This window comes from Urocitellus parryii, chromosome 1 (assembly GCF_045843805.1).
Source record: "Urocitellus parryii isolate mUroPar1 chromosome 1, mUroPar1.hap1, whole genome shotgun sequence".
Lineage (NCBI taxonomy): Eukaryota > Metazoa > Chordata > Mammalia > Rodentia > Sciuridae > Urocitellus > Urocitellus parryii.
The window spans coordinates 64,305,657-64,321,026 of NC_135531.1; the positions used below are offsets into that span (position 1 = coordinate 64,305,657).

The window sequence follows — 15,370 nt, forward strand, 5'->3', positions numbered from 1 at the left end:
TTATTTGGCCTTTGTTGGTGAATTATGAAGATAATGCAGACTTTAAAATTATTATTTTCATTTATTAAATTATCACTGGAAGGTGAGACATTATATTGTAAAATTAGTGTTGTAACAAAGTGATAAATAAAAACCAATTCCAAACAAAGTAACAATTTCAAATCATTTGGTTGAGTATTAGAAAATCTGAATCATCTGAATCATGGTTTTTAAAACTCTCCAGAAATACATATTACTGTTGCAATAAGTAAATACTGATTTTTATTCTCTTGATATTTGGGTCTGCATAGTATTACCTAGTTTCTTCCTTTTTGCAGTCTGTCCTAGTGTACTCCAGCCAGACTTGTTTTTACTCATTAATAATTTTATCATTGTTACTGAGTTATCTAGGGTCTGCACATCAGTCCTTGCAGGTCTCATTAGCTCTGCATACTGCCCATGATAGGAAACAAATAGCAGGAATGGAAGGACATTCCTTGGCTGTAGAAGTGCTCCTGTCCCAGTCCTGCAGGCACAGCTCCAGCATTCCAAGCTTTCTTTTTTTCCTGCCACATCTTCCCTATTCAAATCCAATCAGTTCTGAAATCCAATTCCTGAGGCAGGAGTCACCTATAATCCCAATATCCTTTAGGATCCTTTCTATTGTCAGGACTTGAGTCATTATAGAAGCAGAAGGTGCTTGCTTTGCCACTTAACTTTGGCCTCCCTTTCCACAGAGCCTTCTGATTAACTAATTTTTAGTTAACCAAAAACTACCCAGATTTTTCTTTTTTCTGTGATAAATATCAGTACTTATCTTGTGCGAATGTGTGTATATATCTATGTGTATATGTTTTCATTCATCAAACATCAAATGGACATTTCTTATGGCCACACATTATGCCAGACATGTATAGATTTAAAATTGGAATAGATGGAATAATTAAGGTACATGAACAACTAATGATTTGGCACAAGTATAATTGTCTAGTTAAAAAAAATTGTTTTCTGATCTTTCTTAGACTGATATGAAGACCAAAGGAAGTTTACTTTGGGTTTTAGACCATACAAAAACTTCATTTGGGAGACGGAATTTAAAGAAGTGGGTGACCCAGCCACTTCTTAAGTTAAGGTAAAAGGAATTGTTTTTTGTGTGTTTAATCTGATATTATAAAATTGTGAAATTAAAGTTGTTAGCCTCCTTAAAAATCCAGGGTTACCATAACTTATGAGAACACAATTTTAAATTGGGGAAAAATTTCTTTTATAACTGGCAATAAATTATCTAATAGTTTGAAGATTTTTTTCCTGTATCCTCAAGAATGAACCTGCTTGCAGATTGAAAATGGGTATGTTGTCAAGGGACAGTGAGTTATCTAGTTAGTTTGGGTTATCACCAGCAAAAGGAGCAGGGGGAGTAGGGCTAGAGGGACTAACTGTGCCTTTTATGGAGGGCTTTGAAGGTGATGGTGAGGAGTTGGTAGCCAGAGCCAGTTAATTCAGTGATTCTGAGCATAGGGGTGACATGGTCAGTGCTTGGCTTATAGGAGGGAACTAATTGACGATGCGGTGGTTAAGTTAGCAATTGGTAGAGGGGTGCTGAGGACCTGAGTTAAAGCAGTGATGGCTTTTCTGCTGAAATCCAAAGCAGGTGAGACTTTTAGGAAAGTAAGAATTAGTAGACCAGGACTCCTTCAGGGAAGGTACTTGAGTCAGGTGCCTGAAACACAGTGATTTTCACGTATGTCTGCACATTGGAATTGTGGGAAGCTTCGGATGCCTGTGTCCAACCTCAAAGATTGTGATTTAACTGGTCTCCATTGTGGCTGGGCAGTTGGAATTTATAAAAGTTCCCCATATGACTCATAAACAGATAAATGTAGGAACTCTAGCCTACAACAGTGCTGACACTTGACAAGAGTCCAGTTTATGCTTACTGAATATATGTTCTTCTTGAGCTCTTTATTATGTATTTAATATTCAGAATCACTCTCTGAGGTAGGTCCTTAAAATGAGGAAACAGATCCAGAGCACTTATCTTATTCAGTGTTTCACAGGTGGTAGAGGGAAAGCCCAGATCAAATTCCATCACTGACTCTATAGGCTGAGGGACACTAGCCATTGCTCCACGTGGCTGTACCAAAGCATGGTGTGCTGGTGAGCAGTGTGGCTGTGTAACAGCCCTGTTGGCTGAGTCAACCCCACTAGGCCTCAGTGTTCTCACCCTTGAAATGGTAAAATTCCTCCTTACTGGATTGCAGTAAGGGATAAAATGAGACAATAATCCTGACCACTGTTTTTGAGCTCTTTATCTCATACCAGGCACTCTGCTGGGGGGCTTTATGTGTCTTTTAAACCTCACAACAGCCTCACTAAGTAAATGCTATTATTAGCTCCATTTTACTTGAGGATTAGTAAGATAGGGTCACTATCTTCAATAAGGGAGAACAGATGTTGTTGGTAATAAGCTCTAAGACACATTGATGATGAAGATTACCAAATCACTTCAGTCACTTTGATTTCCTTTCATGAAGACTTTAAGACATCAGAAATTTACAAAGTAAAGAAGAAACCCTAAAAGTGGAATTATCTCCTTTAGTTTAATTTTCTGATGAAATGAAATGACAATTTTGAGATGAATTCAAGTAGACCATGTTTGTCTGCTCTTTGGGGACTGAATCCTGTATTCCCTGGTATCCTATTTTCTGAGGAAGACTGAGAGAAAATATGCCAATAAACACTGATGCTTTCAAGTGTGAAGTTTATGCTGGCCTAATGCTTATATTTGCCAAAATTTTTTTTCCCCTAGATCTTGGTTTTAAAACTTTTATCCTCCCAATCCATTAAAATCAACTTTAAGGTCTTGAGGGTATAGCTTGGTGGTAGAGCACTTGTCTAGCATGTGCAGGACCCTGTTTTCACTACCCAGCATTGCAAAAACAAAACAAAAATACACATACAATAATTCCAGTTAAATCCTCATGGCTCTCGCAACCTATTTCAAACAGATGCCTAGAAAAAAACCATCAAGTCTTTAGACAGTGGCTCAGCTATAGTTTTATTATTGTTCTCTCCCTCCGTCTCTCTCTCTTTAACACCAATCTAAGTGCAGAGCTGATCCACATCAGTGCTTCCTCCAGGCAAGCATTTTGCCTTTGACACTGACAACAGCCAAATGTTAGTTAAAGGTCTGGTTTTCTTCTGGAGTGAGATCATGGAACAAATAATGGGTGACAAGGGAATTGAGCAAGATAAGGCAGATCTCCCAAAGTTCTGCAAGATCCCATTGTTTGTCAGTCATCTGTGAATTCTCTTTAAGTCCTTTAAGATTGTTTATTTTTAGCCTCTTCTAGCTCTCAGGGCTACAACATAGTTCATAAATCTGGGACCAAGCGTTCAAGTTTCAGAAGATTTTCCACCCCACCACCTTTTTATTCTATCAAATGGCTTCTTTGGTACAGAATTTTACTAGTGACTTTTAGAAAGTATAAATGTTTTTTGCTTTATTGACTATTAGACCTACTGAATTTACTGAAATTATTGAGACTATGTTACTGATATTGTATTGGCATTTACAAATAACCTTTTATTTTTCTTATGTGTAATGGTTGGTAGTTTTTATGTATTCTGATAATTTTAGGCAAGAAGAGGCTCCAGTGTGGTTTATTGACTTCTTATAATAAATGTCACATTGGCTAGCTATTAGTCTGTCCTAAGTCCTTTTAAAATTAAATCAATTATATTGAATTCATTTTTAAACTGAGTTTTTCTGCTTGTTTGAGTTGTGATGGCTTTGTCAGTCTTCTTTTAAATAATAATAATTATTATTTATTTTTTTTTATAGTTGTCGTTGGACAACATGCCTTCATTTTATTTTATGTTGTGGTGAGGATCGAATCCAGTGCCTCACAACGTGCCAGGCAAGCGCCCTGCCACGAGCCCCAGCCCCAGCCTTGTCTTTCCTTTCTATATATTTGCTTTATGTACTTTACTGGCTTAATGAAAAGCCCAAAATACAAATTATGCCTGTAAATATTGATTTTCAATGAGTCTGTACCCCAGGCTCATCTGTGATGTATGGGACGGGTCTTTTAAATAATATTTTAGGTAAAATAATTATTTCCAAAACATATTGGATTATCTTAGAATGATCAAAGTTCTGGCCTTGTGACTCAGTGATAGAGCACTTCCTTTTATGTACAGAGCCTTGGGTTTGATCTCCACTACTGGAAAAACAAAACAAATCAAAAAAGTATTCAAGATTCAGTAGCATAATGCTACATTAAAAATATTGATTAAAAAAAAATGGTATCTCAATGTTTTGAATGACCAACAATAAAAAAAAAAATAAAAAAACAAAAAAACAAAAAAAAATGGTATCTCCTTTGCTACCTGCTCCTCCCATGTTGACATTTTCCAGAGTTCTCTCTTGGGGCCTCTTCTCACTTCTCACTATGTAGGACCTTGTCTGTGGCTATGACTTCTCCTGAAACTCATGTGCTGATGACTTTGTCACCCTTTTCTCCAGCACTCCAGACCCACATATCTGTTAGGACATTGGTATCACAGGAAATGTTCAAGTTGACTGTGCAAAACAGATTGCTAACAGAATTTCCCTCAATAAGATAGTTGGTTTTTTTCTTTCTTTTACTGTTATCTTTTCCTCCCCCCGCCCCAACTCTCTGACATGCTGGGGATAGAACCCAGAGCCTTGTGCATGCTAAGCAAGCACTTTACCGCTGAGCTATATTGCCAGTCCTGAGATATTGATTTCTTAGAAATGTAGCTATATGTTTGCATGTACACATGTGTATGTTCATGTGCCACACACATGCGTGCACACTCACACCCAAAACAGTAGACTATTAATCATAAATCAGAATCTGAGAAATCAGTTCCTTCCCTTACAGTTGATGAATTATTTGAACAACAATGAAAGTACTGAATTCCTGTTAAGAAGTAATATTAAATTATTTTGCCTTTTTGTAAATTCACTGTTTTATGAAAGGAAGTTCAAATAAAGCCTTTAGTGTTTATTGAGGAAATTAAGCATTTCCATGCCTCTTGTCTTGCCCTTCTCCATTTTCACTCGGTACTCCTCATTCATTTTAAAAATAATTTTTATGGGTGCATGATAATTATATGTGATATCGCACCCCTTTTATGACGTTCTCATATTTGCATAATGTAATTTTATCAATTTTATTCCTCAACCCCCCCTTCCCTCCCGTCTTCCCTCCCTCTGACTCTTTTTCACTATCCTATTGATCTGTCTTTTTTGCCTTTTTTCTCCTTAGCTTCCACACATGAGAGAAAAAATGATCCTTAACTCTCTGAGTCTGGCTTTAATAGAGTATATATATGATTATGTTCCTCCTTGCTAATTACAGTTCTTACAACATGCTGAGATATAACTTATTTCAGGAACTTGGCACAGTTGATTCTCTTTTTTAAAGTAGAAACTTCTACCCATTTTTTTTTTTCTTTCCTAGTTTGCTGGCTGCTTCCTCAGCATCTCCTCTGCTCTCTGTTTATCCTCTGTGTGTCCTCTGAATGTTGGAATTTCCAGAGCTGAAACTGAGGAGTTTGGTGACTCTCTCAAGACCCTCAGCTCCTTTGTGAAGTCTGCTTTTCCTTCCTCCCTCTGTGGAAAATGAACTCCTTTAGATTTTTGTTCTCCTTTTTACCCTCTGCCCACAACATGCACACAAACTACATTGGGAACTGAGTCTCAAAGTGCTTTGAATATAGTCGATAATCAATAATCATGAACAAATGAGTCTATTTGAAAATCTTAGTAGTCCAAAGACCTTATTTTCTCTGTAAGAGAAGACATTTCTCTAAGAAAATTGATTTTAAAGAATTCTTAGAAGAGGCAGTTTTCCTTTATATGATTCTTTTAGTGCTATAAAATTAGTTGATAAAAACTACTTATTCCTATTTACTGAAATAATTGCTTAGCCAAGTATGAAACATTGTACTTAACACTGCAAGAAATGTGTGGCAGCATCTTGTGTTCTTTCCACATCTGTAGTGGTATTATGGTAGAAGTTACTCAGACAAAGTCACATAACTGAGGAAGAGAGCAGACTGGGTGATAGGAAGGTACTTTGTTCTGCCTTTAGATGTAGCTGGTTTTAAGTATTATATAAAAGGTTCAATTCACAACTCTAAACACATTTGGGTTGAAATTTACTTAGAAACATTTGGGGGCACTGTGATTTTTCTTTTCCTCGGTTTGTTGATACCTCTTCTTAATCTCTGCCTTCATGGTCATATGGTGTTCTCCCTGTGTGCGTGACTCTTCACATGGCATTCTGTTAATAAGGACACAGTCAGATTAGGGGCCACCTCATTCCAATATGACCTCACCTTAACTCATTACATCTGCTATAACTCTATTTTCAAATAAGGTTCTGGGGTTGGCATTTCAACTTACCTTTTTTGGACGTACACAATTAAACCTACAACAAATAGGTTTATCACTTCAAATCTTGTCACCTTTTGGCACAGGTAGATTAAATGTACCCATGTCTTAAATGGGAAGAAGTGTTTTGACTGTCATTTAAATATTTTGCACATTTATTCAATTTCTAAAGTGAGTTTGCAAAAACCATTGAATTTTGTAAATTAGGAACATTCTATAATTTTGTGCCTATGGTACAGTTATCTGAGAAATCATCTTTTCATCTCATCTCATCTTTGTTAAACATCCTGGACTATAGTTTTTCAGGTAAACATATTTATGTAAAATGTTACATTGATTTTAGGAGTGAGAAAGGAGTGAGGTTCATAACTAAGATTTCAAGAAAGAAAAATAGCCAAGATAGATTGGGAGAAGAGCTGAGGTGAAAGAGGCAAGATTTGTCATTCTGTGAGCACATCTCTTTTTTGGAGAAGCTCAGAAGGATCAAGGGAGTGGAAAGAAAATGGCAGGGTGGGAAATTAATCTATCACTGTGCTGCATTTTTAAGTCAATATTCAACTATCTAAAAATAGAGCTATCTATTTTTTCTGTTTTATAAATGAAGAAACTGAGACTTAGGTTAATTGTCCAACATTACCCAGCCAGGCACTTAGAGGCCTATTTGAAAGCCTATTTTTAGAGCTAAAGAAACTTCAGCTTGAGTTCTGATTTCTTCATTTGTATACTTTAGTTTCTTCACCTGTAAAATGGAAATTATGACATCTACTTCATCCAGTTGTGAAAAGCAGATGAGACAATATATATAAAGGATTATTATTGATCCTAGTATCAATTTTTATAGTCAAGAAAATATGTGTGGTCTTTGTAATACTAAAAAATTGGAAGCAGCATATTTATTAATGGAGGAATGGAAAGTAAATTATCTGGCCATATATTGTAATATCATATAATAGTTAAACAAAAAGACCTAAATCTATACATATCAACATGAATGAACCTAAAACAATTATATAGTACATTAATATTATCACTTATTTAAATTTTGTAATACATTGTAATATTCTATTTTGATTAGGGTTTCATACAGAAATGATAAAAATATAAAAACAAGAAGTAGAAAGTATGTTAACTGGCATCAGGGATGCAGGTGGGGTGATGCACACTCATGCATCACTTAATGCTGCTGTGTGTTCTGAGAAGTGTGTGGTTAGGCAGATTTGTTATTGTGCAGGCATCATAGAGCCTGTTTACATGGACCTGACTACACACGTGGGCCATGTGGCTGTCCATTTGGGATAGCTCTGTTACTTCCAGAACTGTGATGAACAAAACAACATGAGATGAAGATAAGCACAGGAGAAAGTGTTGCTATCAAGAGACAGGGTGTGCACAAGGTGTATGAAGAGGCCATGTACTGATTTATAGTAAACTTTTTTTTTTTAATAAGTAGATGGAATACACTCTAAAATAATGATTAGGGTATAATATATACATAAACCAGTAACATAACTGTTTTCATTATCAAGTATTATATACTGTTCATAGTTGTATGTACTCTATCTTTTTACCCCTCACAGTGTACTAGGTTTGTTGATACCAGCTTCACCACAAACACATAAGTAATGTGCTACACTATGACATTAGGACAGCTATGATGTCAATAGGAATTTTTCAGCTACATTGTAATCTTATGGAACCAATATCATATATGCAGTCCATCATTGACTAAAACATTGTAATGTGGTACATGACTATATGATGTTTTACTTTTAAGAAATAATTTTATGTAAAATACATACATATGCATTTTTGGGGGGTTACTGGGGATTGGACCAAGGGACACTTGACCACTGACCAACATTCCCAGCCCTTTTTCATATTTAATTTAGAGACTGGGTCTTGCTAAATTGTTTTAGGGCCTTGCTAAGTTGCTGAAGATGACTTTGAACTCATGATTCTTGTGCCTCAGCCTCCCGAGCCACTGGGATTACAGGCATGTGCCAACACACGTAGCATAACTTTATTTTATTTACGTATTTTTTATGTGGTGGCGAGGATCAAACCCAGTGCCTGGCACATGCTAGACAAGCGCTCTACCACTGAGCCACAATACCAACCCCTATGCACAATTTTTTTTTTTAAGTGACACTGCTGCTGCACCTTCACTAGCATCATAAGTAGGTCCCTTTGTTTATCTATGTGGAAAGCCTATATTGGACCTGAGGGCATTTGATCTCTACTACATTTTGATCTAGAGGATGGGGATACAGTCACAAGATGACCCAGCTACAGGGTTCCTGTGACAGCAGGAAAGAGGCTGGGTGCTCAAGTAGTTCTCTTGGATCTGTCTAGGCCCATTCTCTTCCTGAATCTGGTACTTGTCTGTGTTTTCTTCTGCCTATTACTATAGTCCAGAATGTAAGAAGAACTGTGATTGACTGGAGCTGACCCCATGCCTTTGTCCATGCTGGTAGAGTAGATAGAGTCTCTGTGTGGGTCCCTTCTCAGAGTGATGTGACAGTTAGTGTCTTTGTAGGGTTAGGCATGGATCACAGCCTTTCTTTTTTTAATTTAATGCTCTGGACTTGACTAAGTCTTGGGAATTTAGAGAGATCAACTTCATGTTCTGATTAACTAAGTATTCAATATATTTGTTAACACTACAGGCAGTACATTGGTTAGGGAGGCTAACTTCTAACAAAAAGACCGCAGTAGAGTGAAAATTAATTTTTTTCTTTGCATAAACATAAACTATCCAGGACCTTTCCAGATTGGGAGTGGGGTAGAACTCTCATCACACAGGTATTTAGAAACTTCAGGAGCTCTGCTGTCATAAATACGGCTTCCAAGGTCATCCTGGGCACTGCCATCCAGCCAATAGAAGGAGAAGGAATGAAGGGTATATGTTTTTGTTTTTGTATGATCCAGGTCTTGCAGTGACATATATCTCTTCTGCTCACATCCTCACTGGCTACAATCCATTCTGATGGTCACACTTCACTGCAAAAGAGGCTGACGAATGTCATCAGCTTGTTTGTCAAGGAGGAAGAAGAAATGTTTAGTGAACACCCAGCAGTCTGTTGACAAATGGCTTTTCCCCCTTTGTTGTTGTTTCAACTCGATAGTACATTTTTTTTTTAGAATTAAAAAAAATCAGCTTATTTAAATTTTTAAAACTTCACAAAAGTTGGAAAGCTTTAAAGATGTGAAAAATTACATAATGCAGTGTTTGCCTCTCATACCTGCCCCATATCTGCCTGGGCCCCCTGGCCTGTTATTTTGTTGTGTGTCCCTCCAGAGGTTTTTTGTTTTGAAAAGAGAAAAAGTAAATAGGCATATATATTCTTTTCCTCCCTGTGACATCACTGGGGCCATAATATCCACAGTGCCCTTATCTGAGCTTTCTCTTAATAATACAAGATAGTTATTTTGAATTTATATTATTCAATCTCAGTGACAAGATGGAGTTCTATTCTCAGGGAATTTTTTATCCACTTTGGAAAAGTATAATCTACAGGGAGGAGAAGGAGGTACAAGTAGTGAAAGCTTTTATGTCTAAAAGAAAACACCTGTTACACACTGTATATCTCAATACTACAATTAGAGGAAATGAAGAATGCTTTTATACTTCAAATTCTATTTTTAGAAAACTGCTTAAGAGAATTAAACATGCTAAGTTAATTCCTGACACTTAAATCACATACATAATTAAAATTAAGGGACTAGAAGATTGTTTGTATTAGGAATTAGCGCCTTGACTACTTTTTTGGTGTGATTTCTAAAGCACTAAGTACATTTACTGGTAGCTACTTCTTTTGAATAATTAAATGGCTCCTATTTTGGTAATCCCATATGTTTGGAGTATTAATGGTTGTATTTCTAATTCATTACCCTGACCTAAATGATGAAGTAATAGAAGGTTACATATTTCCTTCCACTTAACATTTAATTTATATCAGCAAAACTAAATGCCACTTTTAACTCCCTGGAACTATTTGAAATTAACGACTCTGAGAGGCTCTGTTTATTCTTTGTGGTTTCCTATGTTCCATGAGTCTGCTATCACAGTGTTCCCCATGCTGACTGTGGTTTACTCAGCCTGATGGGATGCATTCTTGCTCATAAATGGAAAGGGAGCATGACAGTGGCACATAACTGAGAACTGTGATTGACTGGAGCTGACCCCATGCCTTTGTCCTTTGCTCTGTAACTGAATGAGTGTGGAAAGGGGAATAGCTTCTACCAAGGGGGGAAAAATGAATCTTAGGGCTATAACCCAAATGCCTTCCCTGTCAACACAGATATATTAGCTAGCATTTATTGAGACACACATACTAGGAACTTTGAGCTGCCCTCTGCTTTTTTCTACAGTACTGGAATTCTCAGTGAGATCTAGAACAGCTCAAATGCTTACAAGAAATGGCAAATTTCATTGGGGCTAAGGAGGAGGAATACAGGAGAGATGGAGAAGGAGATAAATTATTTTCTTGGCTCTCCTGCTTTATCTTTCTCCACCTTTATGCCTTTATTAGGGATTTTCAGAATATTCTTCCCCTCAGAGTGCTTCCTATGGGAGAACTTCATTTCCTGTCAACTCAGTAACATAAAAACCTCCCTAATGAGAAGTAACTAAATATGTTGGAAGTATAAAGAGTTTCCTTTTAGGACATAGCTGAGCTTGTATATAAAAATTAATGGAGGAACTCAGGGAGCAGACTAGGAAAGGAGTGGAAATGGTGAATTGGCTGTCACTGCTGCTCTCTTGGCCTTTGCAGACCTTGAAAATCAGGATTGGGTTTTAATTACTTTGTGGGAGACAGAATACAAGGACTTGGGTCTGTTTAAGTTAGGGAAACTTAGTACCTCATATTACCATAAAGCACTATAATTTCAGAGAGAGCTGACAGAGGTTTGTATTTTGGCTGGTCTCGTCATGTCACAGGGAATCGTTTTCAAGAATTCTTAACCCTAGGTCCTCTCTCACAGGTTTACAGTTCCAGATTACAGAGTCTATGTAGTCTGGCAGTTTCCAAGCTGTGAAATTTACTTAATGCAGTTTTGATTGTGCCTCAGACAAATATCTAGTTACCAAGTTAAAAGAAATACAAAAGAGTATTAAAAAATGAGAATAGAAAAAAAAATTAGCTAGGCCCGATACCATATACCTCTAATCCCAGCAATGTGGGAGGCTGAGACAGGAGGATTGAAAGTTTGAGGACAGCCTTAGCAACTCAGTAAGACACTGTCTTGAAAAAAGAAAAATAAAAAAAAAGGACTAGGGATGTAGGCTCAGTGGGAAGGCACCCCTAGGTTTAATCCCCAGTTTCTAAAAGAAAAGAAAAGGTGGGGGGGCTGGGGTTGTGGCTCAGCGGTAGGGCCCTTGCCTTACATGTGTGAGACCCTCAGCACCACATAAAAATAAATAAACAAAATAAAGATATTGTGTCCATGTATAACTAAAAAAATATTTTAAAAAAAGAAAGAAAAGGGCTTGAGTTGTAGCTCAGTGGTAGGGCTCTTGCCTCGCACAAATGAGGCCCTGGGTTCGATCCTTAGCACCACATAAAAACATAAACAAATGAAGGTATTATGTCCATCTACAACTAAAAAAATATTAAAAAAGAAAAGAAAAAGACAGAATAATAAAATATACCATCAAAAGTGTTCAGGTTGATTTTAAAAAGAAACCTTTTTATTCATTTCACTGTTTGTTCTTTTCCTGTCCCCTCCCCTTCCCTTTCCTTCATTCCCCTTTGTTTACTGCACTGAATTTCTATCCCCACTCCCCCTTACTGTGGGTTAGCTTCCACATATCAGAGAAAACATTAATCTTTGGGTTTTTGGTATTGGCTTATTTCACATAGCATGATAATCTCCATATCCATCCATTTACCAGCAAATGAATGTGACATAACTTTGTACATATATGACTATATCATAGTGAATCTCACTATCATGTACAGCCACAAGATTGGAAATCCTAATTAGAATAAGGTATATTCCATGCTTGTATAATTATAGCAAAATGGACTCTACTGTCATGTGTAACTATAAAGAACTAATAATAATAATAAAAAAAGAAACCATCATATACAGTTTAAAAACAATGGATGGTTAAACAAGAATAGATGCAACAGTGGAAATGGGTGGTTCAATATCCCTTATCCAAAGTTCTTGGGATAAGGGTTCTTGGGACAGAGTGTTTCAGATTTTTTTTTTTTTTTAGAAAATTTGCCTTTACGTAGTGATACATCTTCTTTTATAAATACCTCATACCCTGTAGCCCAAAGATCATTTACATAATATATTTATTTTAATAATTTTATAATAATTTTATGCAGGAGACAAAATTTCATTATATGACATTTTCTACTTCTGGCATCCTGTTAGTATTTGAAATGTTTCATATTTTTCATTACTTCAGATTTTTGATTTTTCAAATTAGGGATACTCTACCTGTATAAGAATATGTGAAAGAATTACCTAGAATGTAGCAAACTGACAGTGTGATAGAGATTGAAAGACAAACCTAAGTAGTCAAACATAGACTTCATCAGATTTCCAGAAAAAGAAAAGAAAATTAGAATGGGAAGAAACCATATTCAAAGAGATGATAAAGAAAGAGAATTTTTTCATAATTCATGATAGATGTGAATTCTTAGATTTAGAAAGCATAACATATCCAAAGTGCTATTGGAAAGAAACAAGAAATCCACATTTTGCTAAATCATAGTGAAACTGGATAATGCTACGTTGGAGATAAAAATCTTACAGAGAGCAAAGAAAGATCATCTGAAAACCAATTAAAATTATATAGCTGATTCACCTCCTAATTTCTTTGTGTTTCTTTTGCTTTCCTTTGGTGACTTCTTTTGAATTTGTTATTTTTCATTTTCTAACTAGTACCTTAGTACTTTTGTGTTTGTTTCTATTATTTGTTGTCTCTGTTGATTCTTAATCATCTGTTTTCTTTTTATGCTTGGCTGTCTTTGTTTATGTACTGGTCATATTATTTGGAAAATTATTTTGGGGAATAATGTGAAGAATGGAATGAAGGTGCTTTTCTCTCAGAGAGAACTTTTATTTGCTTTTACCAGGTTGTTGGAGGCATTACTAAAATACCAGGGATTGAACCCAGAGGCTCTTAACTACGGAATCACATCCCCAACCCTTTTTATTTTTTATTTATTTTTTAATTTTGAGACAGGGTCTCACTAAGTTAATTAGAGCCTTGCAAAGTTCCTAAGGTTAGCCCGGAACTTGTGGCCTCCTGAGCCGATTGGGGGGACACTGACACAGATGTGTGCTGCTATACCCAGCTGGGACCATCTTCATTCAAGTTCAGTGTCTAAACTTTTGTAAGGACTAAAACAAATGATGCTAAACACAATCAAAAGTTCACCCTTACTACAAGGCTCATTTTCTTTTAAATTTTTTTAGTTATAGATAGACACAATGTTTTTATTTTGTTTATTCATTTTTATGTGGTGCTGAGGATCAAAACCAGTGCCTCACATATGAGAGGCAAGTGCACTGCCACTGAGCCACAACCCCAGCCCTACAAGGATCATTTTCATAGCAAAAAGTTCTAGCATGTCTTTTCTGTACAAAAGTAGCTTAGGCTCCTGAATTATTCCTCTGGGGTTTTGCTTTTTTAAAAAAAAATTTTTATAGAGTTATTATTAATTACCATTTTGTTAGTTTCTTGATGCTTTTATGAGGATAGTTTTATGTTTCATCTTGTGAGTGGGAGGGATGGTCTGGAAGTACCTATTCCCACCATTACCAGAAACAGAATTCACATTGCTGTTTTTCAAAGACTCAGATTTGTGTACTAAACCTGTAATGAAGCGTAGCTGTCAAAAAACTATTCTGTTCAATGAATTGTACTCTGCTGGCAAAATATTGCCTCATTAGGACATGAGTAATGAAAATCCTTTAAAACTTGTTGGATAATTTGTAATTTACCACATGTAATAATTCAGAATAGCTCTTTAGAATATAATTTCATTTAAAAAAATGCTTTTTCTTCATGTCTGCACCATTTGAACTATATCTGTGGATGATAGTGCATCCTGTTACCCAGTGTGTTGCTTCCTTTCCCTCCCTCCCTCCCTCCCTCCTTTCCTCCCTCCCTCTCTCATCTAACCCATGATAGCTGCTTTTATTTGTGTGTCCTTAATATGTCTTGAAACTGCTTTCCATTCCCATATCCTTTCCTCAAGTTCAGGCCTTCAGTGCTGTTCTGGGTTTCTGAAACAGCCTTCTGTTCCTGCCACTGTTCTTAAGCCTCTCCAAGCTATTAGCGTTGGTTCCAGTTGCTTCCAAGATAGTCACAGCTGCTGTTTGGCCTGATTGCTCATGTGGCCACACTTACCTCTCATGTTCTTTGGTCACATTTCCTCACCCTCACTTTCCATTTTCCACTAATTTTTATTGTTCTTCACTCAGACAATAGCTGTTCCTGGGAAGTCCACCCAGACCCTGAAAATTAGATGTACCTCCCTGTGTTCCCATTGAACTTGGATCATAGCTCAGTTATAATTTTATCACATTGTTATAATTAATTTTTTTAAAATTTGTTACTTTTTGTCAATACAGTACAGCTTTTTACAGTAGTCAGGGCTCAGAAAGTTCATAGTGTGAACATTAACCACCTTCTTCAGCCAGTTAGTTCTTAGATACTTAGTATAGTTCATTGAACAAATGAATGGTGGGCATGAAAGGCAAATTAGATGGGTGCAGGTAATAATGCTTGGGTCTGAGGAAAACACTAAGGACGTGTGGTTCATGTTTCTAGTAGAGGGTTATTTAGATAGTACGTTTAGTCATATCAATGACCATTGTATTACTTTCTGAATTGAGTTTGTTAATTTCAGTTATTTGTCTTTAAAGCAAACCTTTCAGTAAAAAATGGAAATCCAAACAGTCCTTCTAGCAGTTTTCATTTCAGCTGCTTCTCTA

At 36.4% G+C, this 15,370-nt stretch overlaps 1 protein-coding gene across 1 annotated transcript in view; it reads left to right on the forward strand.

Annotated features, from left to right (window-relative positions):
- Nucleotides 1–15,370, forward strand: part of Msh3 (mutS homolog 3) — a 192,179-nt gene that overhangs the window by 79,123 nt on the left and 97,686 nt on the right. The window contains exon 12 of the mRNA XM_077800452.1: nt 1,002–1,111. Within this exon, the coding sequence (XP_077656578.1) occupies nt 1,002–1,111 (110 nt within the window). The remainder of the gene's footprint in view (nt 1–1,001; nt 1,112–15,370) is intronic.